Here is a 13954-nt window from a genome sequence, read left to right on the forward strand (position 1 = left end):
AGGGCAGTGTCACTGGCCCTCATATGTGGGATCCGAACCGGGGCCCTCTGGCGTCCCAAGCCAGCTCTTAACCAACACGCCACTCGGCTGGCCCTCAAAACCATTTTTCACGTTTTTAAGCAACTGCTAGATGCGTGTGTGATCCCCAGCAAAGGCAGCTAGCTTTGTGCTTCAGACTGAGCGGCCATGTCCGTGGTGGCTCTGGCTGGGATAGACCAGTCCCACAGTGACTGGCATGGACACAGCAGACAACTTGTCTTCTCCTTCAGCCCGTGTCCCTGGCCTGTGGTTACCACCCCTGGAAATGAGCGTGACCTCCCCCGAGAGCCCAGAATGGCCTGACCGTCCTGTGAAACACCGCCGGCGCCCCCACCCCTGTCACCTTGCTCACACCCTCCTTATCCTCAGATGCTCTAGAAGCTGCCAAGTTGTCACTCTCCGCCGACTCTGAGAGCCTGCTCTCAGCACCTGTCGTCAATTAGGCTCAAACACATCAAGTTTCTGTAGGTTTAGACGTTTCTTACGTCGACAGCCGTAGCCCCAGAAGCTACAAGGGTCTCTGAAGGGCTGAGGTGTGTGTCTGAAGCTTCATCAGGTAGAAAGCACTTGAGCTGTGCACTCTAGGGTGCCTTGGTGACGACGGGGTGGGGCCTCTCTTGGCCTGGACGCCCCAGGTGGCCGGCTCGTCAGGCCAGAGAGCAGGTGCCCTCTCCCACGGGCACCGTCCGGCGTCTCAGAGGAAAACTGCAGAGCTCAGCTGCGAAGGTTTCGATTGCGATGTAACAAAAAGCCTCCCTGTCTCTCTGTCCACTTGGAATCTTAGAACTCACAGCCATCTTGGGTTTAAATACCCTAAAGTTGCTGAAAACCGGTAAGTCTAAAGAAAAGTGACTTCATAACCTAGTTCAGGCCTCCAAGTCAGACTGGAACCAGAGCCTAGGGCCTCTCTTCAGACCAGCGCTGTGGGGCCCAGGGACACTCACTGGCCACACCGCGTGCGTCCACAGGCCCCGAGGAGAGGGGCCGGACGCCTCACCTCACAGCAGAAACGCGGAGGCCCTGGGAGGCGAAGCGTGGCCAGCGCCCCGCGCACAGGAGGAGCCGGCCCGCCGAATAAGGCGCCTCCTCAGCCCTGCTCAGCCCGCTGTCTTCCTGGAACACGGCCCTGGCGACACAGACACACGCAGACGCGGAGGCTCCGTGCAGGGCGCGCATGTGGACGACGAGGCCCTCGAGGACTGAGAGGGAAGCAGACGGTGCTGGTGTGACCGTGTTCCTGTCATCTCCCTGGGTCACTGTCCTGGAGAACTAAGCCAGCAGCACGGAGGGGCTGCCACCGTCGTCCAGAACCACAGACGCAGGACGGAGGCCTCTCTGGGCTGGGTCCGTCCAGAAGGCAGCTTGAATTTGTCGGGTTGGCACTTTTCACAAACTTTACAAAATTCCTCAGAATAAGCGGGGAAACAGACCACGCGTCACGTGACTTGCTCTTTTTGACGCTATCGTAAATGGAATTACTTATTTCTTTTTCTGAAAATTCATTGTTGGTGTATAGAAATGCTACTGATTTGTGTATGTTAATTTGTACCCTGAAATTTTACTGAATTCATTGGTTACGTCTTACAGTTTTTTGGTGGCGTCCTTAGGATTGTCCGTATATGAAATCGTGTATTTTGCAAAGGAGACAATTTTACTTTTTCTTTTTTAATCCTGATGCTGTTTATTTTGTCCTCTTACCTGATTGCTCCGGCTAGCCATCCGGTACTGTGTTGAGTAGCAGTGGGGAGAGGGGGCACCCCTGTCTTGCTCCTGATCAAGAAGAAGATCCGGAGAAGCTGTCAGCCTTTTACCATTGAGGGTGTTAGCTGTGGACGTGTCATTTACAGCTGTTATATACCTAATTTGTTAAGAGTTTTTGTCATTAAAAGATGTCGAATTTTGTGAAATGCTTTTGCTACATGTGTTGAGATGATTGTATGATTTTCTTCTTTCATTCTGTTGACTTGGTGTGCCATCTTGATTGACTTGCAGGTGTTGACCCGTCCTTGCACCCCAGGAATAAATCCCACCTGTTTGTGGAGCACTGTCCTTGTCGCGTGCTGCTGACTTCAGTCTGCTGCTGTCGTTGAGCATTTCCGCATCTGCACTTGTCAGACATCGGCCTGTCATTTTCTTCTAATGCCTTTCTCTGGCTTTGGTGTCAAGGCCATGTTGGCCTCATAAAACAAGTTTGAGATTATTCCTCCCTCTGATTTTTTGGAAGAGTTTGAGAAGGATTGGCAGTAATTGTTCTTTACTCGTCTGGTGGAATTCACCAGGGAAGCCGTCTGATCCTGGGATTTTCTTTGTTGGGAGATTTTATTACAGATTCAGTCTCGTTACTAGTAATTGGTCTGTTCAGATTTTCTATTTTTTCCTAATTAAGTCTTGGAAGATTGAATGTTTCTAAGAACTTTTTCATTTCTTCTGTGTTGTCCAGTTTGTCTCCATATAGTTAGTTGGTCTGGCTTTTCGGACAGGCAGGCCTGGGTACCGCACTCAGCAGCAGGCGGCTGTGCGAGCGAGCTCTCTGCCCAGCGGGGCAGCAGGGCGGCGGGGCTGCGTGGCTCCTCCTTTGCGAGACTGTGCACGGAATTCCCGCTGGACGGGACGGGGCCACCTGTTTTGCTCTGCAGGTGCGGAGAGCAGTGGGCTGTGCTGTCTGCTGAAGGGCCCCCGTAAGCCGGGCTGTGGACGGGCTGTGCAGCTCCCTGTGCACTACGGTGAGGCTCCCTGGCCAGGGGGTGAGGCTGCACTCAGCAGTGAGCCAGGCTGTGCGTTCGCTTCCCTGCCTGGCGGGTGGGAGAACCAGTTCCTTGCACAGGGCGGCTTGGTCTTGAGTCGCGCGGACCCGCACCCCCAGGCCCCAGCCTGCGTGGCACCACTGGCTTTGCTCTGTGGACTCTCTGGTCCTGCGCTGCTGGCTTCACGGCTCCCCAGGAGCCCCAGGGTGGCTTTGTGGTCAGCAGTGGGCAACGGTGGGGGGCAGACCTGGGCCCGCCCAGTTCCTGGTGAGACGGTGCCCCATCTTGGCTCTGCAGCTGCGTGAAGCCACGGGTGGGGACTTCGCCTTAGGCTCTGCAGGTGGGATTCGTTTTGCCAAGATCTGTGCACTAGTGGCAGTGAGCCCCGCCCCCTTTCTCTGTCGCAGATTTGCCGAAGTCCCCGTGGGGCAAGACCAGAGTGGGGGCTCCCAAGAAGCAGCCCACAGTGTGGGGGAGCCAGGTATCCACCCTGGGCTCCCTTCTGCCCCTGGAGGACCCGGGGCTCCGGAGAGTGTTGAGCTGGTGCCGCACCACCTGGGAGGGCAGCGCCGTCACCTGTGGGCACTTCTTACCCTAACGCTGCCATGGTCTCACTGCTGCCAGGCGGGGGTGCTCCCGCCTCCCCTGTGTCCCACGGTCCTCTCAGCAGTGTCTTGTCCCTGAAGAGGTGTTAGTTCTTGAGGGGGGAGTGAAGTGTGCACTGACCTATGTCACCACCTTGGTATATACTCTCCCAGGCTCATTTGTTGAAAAAGAACCTTCTAGGATGTCGTGTCCCTCACGGTTTGCGCTCAGAGCTGGGACTCGTAGACCCCCAGGGATGGCAGGGCCTGCAGGTGGGGTCGCTCGTGCTCACCTTGGATTTGGCGCTGGCCACTAAAAGGTCACCTCGCCTCTCTCTGAAGATGTTTTGTGACAGTGTAAATCACTCTAACGGAAAGGCTTTTGGTAAGTCATGGATGATAGTTATTTTCATCAGGATTTCAAAGTCGCCCCCCCCCCCCGGGGCAGGAAGTCCTGTTTGCACCCGAGGAATGGGCACCACAGCAACCGTTCTTCCTTGATGCCTGAAACGCGTTCTCTCGTTTCTGCAGCCCAGCTTCTCGGGGCCCTTGAGTTTTCTAACACATCATGTTTGTCTTTGTTTCATGGCTGTCACTTCTCCCCGAATCTAATCCCAGTTACAAAGAACCCCTGAGCCTCTGTCTCCAGGACCCACTGGGGTTTGTGTCAGCTTTTTTGAAGAGGGTGCCGCCCGCCGCTGTAAGAGGTAGCCTCCCCCAGCGGGAACTGGGCTCGCTTCAGCACAGCCCACAGCTCTGCCCCGCTCTGGTGTCCCTGTCCTTGTGGACCTCCCGTCATCAGCGCCCTTCAGAATGGAGTTTGCGAGGGTGCTTTCCTGGTGTCAGGACCTGGGACCCCCCCGGGTGACCCTCGTTCATGCCCCCCTGAGGGCGAGTGCACGTGGGCACTACCGTAGAAGAAGGCTTGTTAGACGGCTCTGCCTGCCGAGCGAGGTGTCTGGCTGGGACCGGTGAGCTCAGGTGGTGCCTGTGGCTAGTAGGACGATGCTTGGCCTGGAGTGAGGACCCGTGGAGCACAGCTGAAACGACGCCACCTCCCCGAAGCTGCAGTGGCCCCGGCGTGCCCCATGTTGACCGAACACTTACCTCTCTAGGAATCCCTCCTGCCTCTGTCTGTGCGTGCACCATCGCTTATCTTTATAATGTAGTTTTTATGTGACTTCAGCCTCTTCTGGTGACTCGTCTGCCAGCACAGACTTGCTGTCTGATTCCTTCTGGTGCCTCCTGGTGCCGTGTCACAGCCATGACCCTGGGCGTCTGCTGCGGGGGGTACGGAGCCTGGCTCTGAGGTCACCCGGTGGGTATTTCCAGCACTCCAGCGTGATGGCAGCATTGGGCAGGGGGTGTTGTCACACAAGCACAAGTGTGGGCTCACGTGCCAGGCCCAGGTGTGGTGTTGCAGGGGCAGAGCCTGGTGGCAAAGGGGGAGCCGGGGCACGTTGGTGGGCGGGAGAGGCAGGACGCAGGCTGTCCTTCTCGAGGGGCAGTGAGAGGACATAACGACGGCGCGTGGTGGGCTTGTGTGGGGCTCAGGGTTTCCAGAGGCGGTGGGTGGAACTGCAGGGAGGAAGCTGTGGCCTCGTGCGCCTCCAGGTCAGCGACAAGTGAGAAGCCTCTGAAGCGGGTCGGACAGGGATGCCGTGAGCTGTAGCACGTGGTCCTGAACGCAGGCTGAGCACAGCCCCCGGGGATGTGCAGCCTGTGCTGAGGTTTTCATGATTGAAAATGACAGTGAAGGTGCTTTTGGTGGCACTTTATTTGCTAGTTGTAGGTTATGAAGCCAGAGGTTTGCCCCTCAGCTCTGTGGCCGAAATCTAAGACTTAGGTGACGCTCGTTTCTAGCCTGTAGGCAGAGCCACGCGGCAATACTTTCTAAGCCTCGAGTAGATTCTCATCTGCTCCGTTGTGACGGTTATTGGGTGAGTCTGTGCAGACCTCCTGGGGGTCAGCATGATGTTACCGCACCCCTCCAAAGGGTCTCAAGCACCCCAGGTCACGGAAGGCTCCAGGAGCCGGGCAGAGTTGCGGGGTCAGAGGGTTGACACAGTTCATGTTACACTCGGCTGCTCTCTGGCAGTAACCCCGACAGTAACCCCAGGCAGCAGATGTCCTCTGTGGAACTGGCTGTGTTCGGTGGCATTGATGGCTTTGCGGGGATGTTTGTCCACAAGGGCCTAGAACAGAATGTGACTCAGAAAAAAGCTTCAGGCCCTCATCAGAGGACAGAAGTCTAGTTAAGTGTATAAAGTTAAAGGCCTTTGAACTTCACAGGACTTGATGTCACACACACACTGAGCCACTTAAGCTGAGTTCTTGGTTTGCTGGTTGGTCCGGGCGACCGTGGGTCCCAAACCCCCGGGAGAGACCAGAAGCTTGTGAACGGGGATTTCCTTAACGTCTGGCATCGGTGTGAGGGCGACAGGGGGCCGGAAGCAGAACCTGCACTGCGGGTGGCCCACGACGTCCTGCAGAAACGCCGTCATGGCCTGGGGCCGCCCGGTGACTGGGAGGGTCTGGTGGCTGGACAGCTCCATGCGCCGGAGTGGGCACAGCAGCCCCGCACTCGTGACCACGCAGCCTTCTGATCGGGAGCCGGCCCACGGGACGCGACGCCAGTCCTCAGCGCCCTGCTGAGCTCGGAGACGCCTGCGCTCCTGGCCCCCCCGGCCCTGGGCTCAGGCAGCAGCAGAGCCCCAGCCGCGGCGCAGCCTCAGTGGGTCACTGTGCTGAGTGCACTTCCTGTTCTGACGGACTGTGTCACACCAGTGCTGCCGTGCAGCCTCTGGGGACAGCTGTCAGTGATGCACTTTTTTTATGTCGCGTTATTAATGTTTCCGAGTCTCTCTCTTATCTGGGTCTGCCCCTTGGGAGCCACCCTCTTGCCTCCCGTCCCTGCCCCCCAAAGCGAAGAAAACCGACCCTAGCCGAAGCTGTGGACTCGGGGACGTGTGGTTTAGCTCTCAGGACAGGCACTTTGTGTATTCACTTCGCCATGTGCCTCTGGGTCTGTGCTGGGCCCGGAATCTGCGCGTCCTGACCTCAGAAGTGAGGCTGCTGCGTCATTTGCCCTAAGACACAGCCGCTGTGGCGTTGGTGCAGGTCCCCCTGCCTGCAGAGGCCTGCCCGCCTCACACTGCAGCTTCGTCGCTGCACTGGTTCTGGCAAAAAGATTGCTGGTCTGTGGGCGACAGCTACGGACACACGAGACGCGTGGGTGTGACCAGGTGACCGAGTGCGCGGTCGTCCCTTCTCTGAGGTTCAGCCCCCTGGGTTTTGTTACAAAGCTGTGATCGTTTATTTACTGTATAGGATTTGATCTTCTTCTTAACCTCTTATTAGGTTCAGGGAGCGAGTTTCCGAGGTTGGAAAGAAGCGACTTCCCCGTTTAACGACGACGACGAGCAACACCTGCTGGAAAGCCGCAAATCTCCCAGGTCCAGAGGGTGAGTCCCCAAGGTCAGGGGCGCGGTCCCTCCTGCCAGGCCGGTGGCCACCCGCCAGAGGCGGAGGTCTGCACAGAGCCCGCCCCTGAACCGCTGTCTGTCCCTCTGCCTTCCCTGTGGCAGGTAGCAGGGCAAGTGACGTGGCAGCCGCACTCCTCCCCCGGTGCGTAAACAGCCACCAGGAGGACTAACGTTGATGTTCTGGGAACAAAAGAAAGTAAAGTGTGCTCTGTGTGACGTCACAAGGCCGCTGTCTCACTTGAAAGGTTGTGGAGAGTGACAGCTCTCGGTGAAGCCACCAGCCGTCACGCCGAGGCTGTGCTGAGATGCAGGTAGTTTCAGAAAATCCAGAGGGTAAACCATACAGGACTGGTTCGTACACTGTGAGGATTTAGAAAACTGAATAGACTTCAACTGACATGTTGCTGTGGCTTATTGTAAGTATTTTGAATCTGTAAGCCGCGTATTTAAAGATGAAAATGTATGTTCAGCGGTGACCTGATGTTACCAGCAGTGGCCTGTGTTGGATGCGAAGGGGACTCTGGGCCTAAATGTGACGAACGTGCTACTTTGAGGTGCAGGTTGGGCCACCCGGGTGGCCCTGTCGGGACCGTGTATGTCAGTCCTCTTGTGTCAGCGTCTCCTGGGGGCTTTGAAGTTCCTGAGTGCTGGCCCCTCGGTCCGGTTGAGCGAGATCTCCAGGGCTGAGGCCTGGCCGTGGTCCAGGCTCCCACGGTCGGCTGCCCAGGGCTCTGTCCCCACCACACGGCGGCCGTCCCCGCCGTGGTTCCTCCTGTGGCTGGCAGTGTCCTGAAGTCCTGTTGCTGTTCAGCAAGCCACCTGCTAAATGCTCGAGGGTGCCGTGCTGGGCGAGGCCCCTGCCCAGAGCCGGCCGGATAAATGGAGTGGCCCCACGTTTTAGTCTGGACCCTGATCCCCTGTCCTGTGGTTTGGTCACAGCTGTCACGCTGGCCTGAGGGTCTCTCTCACGGCTTCTCGTCTGACAGCTCATCTGAAATGTAGCTTTCGTAACTTTGTTTGATACCATGCAGTGACTAATTTCTCCTTATTTTAATATTTAAAGTTTTACATACATATTTGTGTTAGCTTTCTACACAATTTACGTTTACACCATTTTAGAAAAAGACCCTTATGTTTATAAAATATGGGCAGAATTTGAGGCCTGAGTTTATGGGGTGACCAACACTTAACTCTTTTGTCTCCCACAGAACTAACTTACGACTAAAAGAAGAGCTGAAGACCGAGAAGAAATCTGGATTTTGGGACAATTTGGGTTTAAAACAGAATACACAGTCTAAGAAACCAGACGAGATTGAAGGTTGGGAGCCTCCAAAGCTTGCTCCTGAAGATGTGGCGGCCGAGTCAGGTGACACCGTGAGGGACGAAGCGCCCCGGCCAGGCTGGGAGGAGGGTGTCAAGGGCTCCACACGGTACAGCAGCCTGGCCGGCTCCGCAGGCGCCTCCCGCTGGAGCCTTCGGTCGGCCGGGCGGCTGGTCAGCATCAGGCGGCAGAGCAAAGGCCACCTGACCGATGACTGGGAGGAGCTGGAGTGACATCACGGGGACGCGGGGGCAGAGCTTCAGGTCCCCAGCTTTTCCAAACCGAAACCTGCTCGTAGTGCAGCCTTGTGCCCTGTTCTGTTCAGACTCCTGCAGTTTGCTGTGTCCGCGTTTTCCTCGTGTGTCGCGCTGTTAGTCCTGCCCGTGTCCCGTTTAGACTTGGATGTTCCCACACAGCCAGGAAACTTCCAAAGCTGACCACTGGCCTGGCGTGCTGCCCGGCTGCCTTACTTTGGCCGCGTCCCCGCCTGGGCGCCACGTGCCACTGGCCCCGGAGACGGCGTTTCTGGTGCTGTCCCCCCCGGCACCAGGTAGGAGCCGCCCTTTGCCACACGGTGAGCGTGCTGCCCGCCCTTGGTGACGCGACGCCTCCCTGCTATAAGCCGTGTGCAGTCAGAGCCCAGGAACGCAGGGGTCAAATCGTGTTCACCCGGAAAATCAAACTTTCCTTCATATTAATTTTCAAAATACGTAAACAAACCAATTTCCAGAAAAGCAGAGGTAGCCTGTGATGAAGCGTGGACGGGCCACCGTGCAGGTGACAGCGCTGCTGACCTGGGGCTTTGTTTTCACTTCTGAACTTTGAAATATGCATCTTTGTTTTATTCTAAACATTTGTTCTCCTTTTTATTTTTATTTTTTTACACTTTTGTCTTCTTTATTAATATATATTTCCTAATATATATTCAAAAAAATGATTTCAAGATATGTGACATAAAGCAAGATCATTTTTATCAGTAATGTCTCTTAAAGGAGGGAAAACTTAAGGTGTAAGCCTGCAGAAGGTGAAGAAGCGGAAATGGGCGTCTTCAGCAGAGCAGGCCGCCTGGTTACTCCGGAGCAGAAAGGACCAGCTGGGACTGACCCAGCTCCGCGGGGAAGACGACCTACCGTGTGTCCAGTTTCTCCTCACACTTCTCACAAAGCGTAAATAAGTGATAAAAGAGCAGTTGTCCCAGTGTCGTCAGTAATGAGTAAAAGGGGAAAACTAACCCTCATCAGGTTCAAGTAATGTTTTATCACTAAAAATGAGAAGAAATGTAGGGAAAACGATACTCTCACCTGAGATGATTTAGACAATCATGCGCAAACGAGCCTTTTAACTACAGCAGTAATAGTCATTCGAAAAGAACTGAGAAGGGAGAAAGCAGGTAGCGAATTTAAGGTCCGTGTAAATTAAATCTACTCACATAATAACCTTCAGTTACCTGTTAAGTACAGAAACATTCCCTCTTTAATCATCCAAAACCCCTGCGAAGAGATGACGCCTCGCCCACAGCACAGGTGGGAAGCGGAGGCAGGAGGGCTGCGTGGCGCGTGGGGTTATGCCGTGGCATCGGGGACACAGCCTGACCCGCTGCTCTGTAGACGTGGTGTGGACGCCAGTGGATGTCGCGAAGCGAGGCAACTCGAAACCCGCTCTCAGCTGCCGCGTGCAGCCCGGTGGAAGGGCAGGCGCTTGACCCAAAGTACTAAAACCTCTTAATCCTTTTTCTACACAGTCCTTAAATTCCCCTTTCAACTTTTTGCACTAATTTACACGGACACATTACCATTTTCAATGTAACATTAGTATAGTTAAGAGACTGGTCACTAGTGAGACAGAAGCGGCCCGGCTGCCAAGGAGGGGGCCGGGGAGAGGGGGGCAGCCCCCCACGCTGCATCCCGGCCACCACTCCGCTTTGGAACCGCGGCCCTCAGGCTTGTTGTGAGGGACAAGTAAATGTGTTGGTTGGTTTAAACCATTAAAAAAAGGGGTGGGGGGAGAAGAAGGGAGGGAAAGAAACTGGTCACAAGCTTTTATATAGGCTTCATGAAAAAAAAATTTTTTCTTGAAACAATTGGTTAAAAACTCGGGTTTTCTAAAGAGATTTGTACGGACATGGGACTACGAAGATACAGAAAGCTGGAACCCTTTCCCTGCCTGTCGTCTTCAGCAAGATCACAAAATGCTCCAAAACTCCTTCACCCTCCCACCCGGCCTGTCGTGTTTGCTTGGCCGGCGTTAACCCCCAGTGTCAGGAGGGCCTTCGTGGAGAAATTCCGCGTTCCGTGCAGGGGCAGCTTCTGTGCTTGCAGTGAAGCTCCTCAGAGATCCAGGAGGGACGCCTCGGCCTTCATTTCTTCTCCGAACATGTGTTCTGCTCAACATCTCTCTGGAGTGGCTCGAAGGTAAAGGATCCATCCGGTCAGGCGGCCTCGATAAGTCGTCCACTCTGCTTCATTCATGCAAGTGGGATGCAGACGTGCGCCTGGCACTGCGCCGACCGGGCAGAGCCTTGCACAGCTCCCCACACCTCAGCGTGCCTTCCAGAGCGGCGGGCGTGTCCTGGGAGGCTGCAGACCGTCGTTCCAGCTTCTCACGCGCCCTCGGAAGAACGTTCCCGCCACTTTTTCGAGGTGTTGCCGGTTCCCGAAATTCATCTTGCACACTGAATGTTGTGCCGCTGGGCAGCAGTCAGGAGCCACCTCCCACTCCTCGCAGACTAGTTTAAAGACATTCACAGATGCTGGCTTCCCTGCAGCGAGCTTCCATTCTGTGGGAATTGTCTCGATGTGGGTCCCCTCCGAGCTGGAAGGTGGGCAGCTCCTCTCGGTCAGGTCAGCGTTCCTCGTCTCTCAGCCCCAAGCGTGTAGGCGCTCCCGCCGGCTTCGTATCCTTTTTTCATTGCAGATCAAAGAATGCTGTAAAGTGTGGATCGATTTTAGCAACTTGATGCTCTTTAGTTTGGGAAATATTCCCTTGCTCGTTATAGGGTTAAACTGTATATACAATACTGGAAGTGCCTCTTTTCTACAATCCCCGGGATATTGTTTTTCCAGATGAGATACTTACTGGGATTGCTGTTGGATCCCTGACAAGATGTGTCAGGGCTCATTCGAGAGTGTCACTGTCCCTTTCTGGACTTGCTTTCTGTCCTTGGCAAAGCAGCCTCTGTACCAGGTACCCCAGCTGTGTGTCTCCCTTGGACAGCTCTTGTCCATGGGTGATGCAAGGACCCATCTTAGGCAATGGTGGTTTCCAAGAAAAGGTATAGGTTATTTTTTATTAAAAACAGAAACCTCCGGTCACACTGTGCATCCCTCTCATGGAAACGCGGTCCTTGAGGTGTTCAGGGTATGCTTCTGTGCTGGTGCCCGCAACACCCCTGGGAACACATGAGCACAGCTGCTGGCAGGCCTCCTGACGCTAGCAGTGTGTCATCTGTCAACCGTCGATCGATCGTCTGTCTACATGTGTCACCTATCGACCATCTAGCCATCCATCTGTTTTTAATAGAACAAGACATTTACTTGACCGAGCCTTGAAAGGGAGACATGTTTTGAGTGGTGTTAAAATAGAAACCGTGTTGTATTGGAACCCTGAAATGGGGGCGGTATTGTTCGAGATGCAGAGGGAAGATAGCGGAGTTGAAAATGTTTCCTCAGGTAGACAGTTCAGTGTGTGGACTGAGCCCCACCTCCGAGGAGCGCTTGCCGAGCTGTGCAGACACCGTGCGGCAACCTGTGCAGCCGGCTGGCGGCTTGTCCTCGGCTAACCCTGACTTGAGGCGCAGGAAAGCCATTTGCTGTGTGGAGACGGGAACACTCCCCAGGCGACCCTGTGACCAGCTGCTGTAATGCTAAGTGCCTGTAACTGACCTCGGTAATGCACCTGTGATGTAGTCGGCAAAATAGTTCAGAATATGGTTTTTTAAAACCTGAAGACAAAGCCAGCTTGCGATTGGAATATGCACTGTAAATCACATTTTTCTTATCTGCAGAGATTTATGTAAATGAATTTTCTGTTGTAGCTGATCAAACGAAAATAACTATGTGGATTTTAATATAACTATTTATTGGTGTGCTTTGGGAGAAAAATATTTTTTCTTGATAGAATTTACCAAAGCGACTTTGTATTGTTCACAGGTTAAGAGAAATGTGGGTTTGATTTTAGGGTTTTTGTTTGAATTCTTGTATACATACAACTTAAAACTGTGTGAAGAGCGAGTTGTCTGTGCTCCTTCTGCTGTTGTTTTATTTTTTTTTTTTAATATGAAAGTGATTGGCTTCAAAGAAAGAATTCATCCTTAATGTTGAGATTTTTTAAAAATAAAAGTATCATTTATATCCTCTTTAATTACTTGCATGATTATTGGCATCTACTTAAAGGTCAGTGCTTATGAAGACTTTAATCATTTAGCGCTAATGGCACTTTTCTTGACACTTTAAACCTCATTTTAAAATGCAAACTAGCTGTAGATGTTTTCATAAATAAATGAGCGATTTCAACCTAAGCTTTCAGGTGTGTGTTTTGCATATTGGGGTGCCCTGTGATGCTGTCTGCGAGTGACTGAGTCTGTGCCGGGAGAGCCCTGGTTTGCTTTTTCTTTGACTGTCGGTTATTTAATGAGTTGGAGCCTTTGGCAGGCCTTCCCCCAGCACCCAGCTGAGGGACAGTGACGACTGGTGATGGGAGTCCATATTTACTTACTCCTCTTTATCTGTTAAAAAGGTTGCCATCTCTTAGAAAAAAGCCTTTTTCAGAAGCAGTGGGCCCTTAGGCCGTGGTGGTTTCTAAGAACGTGTATGTCCGAGGAAGACTCTTATGCCAAGAACTGGGGACCATGCTGGCCAGGACAGGCCGGGGACCGTGCCGGGGATGTGCTGGCCGAGATAGGCCGGGGACCGTGCCAGGGACGTGCTGGCCAGGACAGGCCGGGGACCGTGCCGGGAAGTCCGTCTGCCACCATTTTCCTGCGTGCATGTCCCGAGCAGCTGACTTTCTGCCGCTGGCTTTTCCCTCACTGGGCTCTCTGGACATGTCATCCATTGGCCTGTCACCCAGGAGGCCTGGGACTCTGTCCTGCAGCGCCCCCTGCTCCCGAGGCCTCAGCACAGCCACACCCACCCCACAGCTGCTCTGCCTTAGGAGTGACAGGTGTCCCCTCCAGTGTCCGGTCCCCCCCACCCGCGCTGCTGCTCCTGCTGACCCACCCCCCTCACCTGCCTCCAGACCGGCGTAGCGTGCGCACCTGCTGGGGTCCGTGTGATGGCCTCAGACCCCGAAGCTCAGATTCTCCCTGTGCTCTGGTGTCACTGACGTCCAGGGCTTTTCTGGCCTTAGTCACAGTCAGGGAACTTAATCTTCCCTCCCTCTCCCAATTGGCTTTTTGCCGTTTATCCACTTTCTGGTTTTTGCGGTTATTTCTCAATTGATCATTGATTAAACAAATGACCAGAAGGCAAAGCATTATTATTTAATAAGCTTTAAAGAGATACACTGGCCAGGGCGATTTTCTAACTGACAAGGCAGTTGTAACGGTGCTGAGTTAGCAAGGGAGCCCACCGTGCTGCCAACTTTGTGGTAGGACCAGTGTCATGTGACAGGTGAAGCAGTGACGGGGTGGGAGGGGGCCCTCAGTCGCCTGCCGTTCCTCCCAGTGTGACTTGCCGCTAGCCTGACTGGGGACGGAGCGTGGAGCCAGCAGGTGTAAGCTGTGGTGGTCACTGGCTCTCCTTGGGCTCAGGGGCCTGGAATTCAGCAATGACAGTGACTGGT

The 13954-nt window shown here is 54.1% G+C and overlaps 1 protein-coding gene across 1 annotated transcript in view; it reads left to right on the forward strand.

The window, feature by feature from the left end:
* The window catches only part of TDRP (testis development related protein), a 32850-nt gene extending 20318 nt beyond the window's left edge, over nucleotides 1-12532 (forward strand). Inside the window, exons 3-4 of the mRNA XM_019668772.1 lie at nucleotides 6728-6831; nucleotides 8061-12532. Of these exons, the coding sequence (XP_019524317.1) occupies nucleotides 6728-6831; nucleotides 8061-8406 (450 nt within the window). The 3' untranslated portion in view covers nucleotides 8407-12532. The remainder of the gene's footprint in view (nucleotides 1-6727; nucleotides 6832-8060) is intronic.
* Nucleotides 12533-13954: the final 1422 nt, after the last annotated feature.

Source organism: Hipposideros armiger, unplaced genomic scaffold (genome assembly GCF_001890085.2).
Source record: "Hipposideros armiger isolate ML-2016 unplaced genomic scaffold, ASM189008v1 scaffold_538, whole genome shotgun sequence".
In the NCBI taxonomy this organism is placed as follows: domain Eukaryota; kingdom Metazoa; phylum Chordata; class Mammalia; order Chiroptera; family Hipposideridae; genus Hipposideros; species Hipposideros armiger.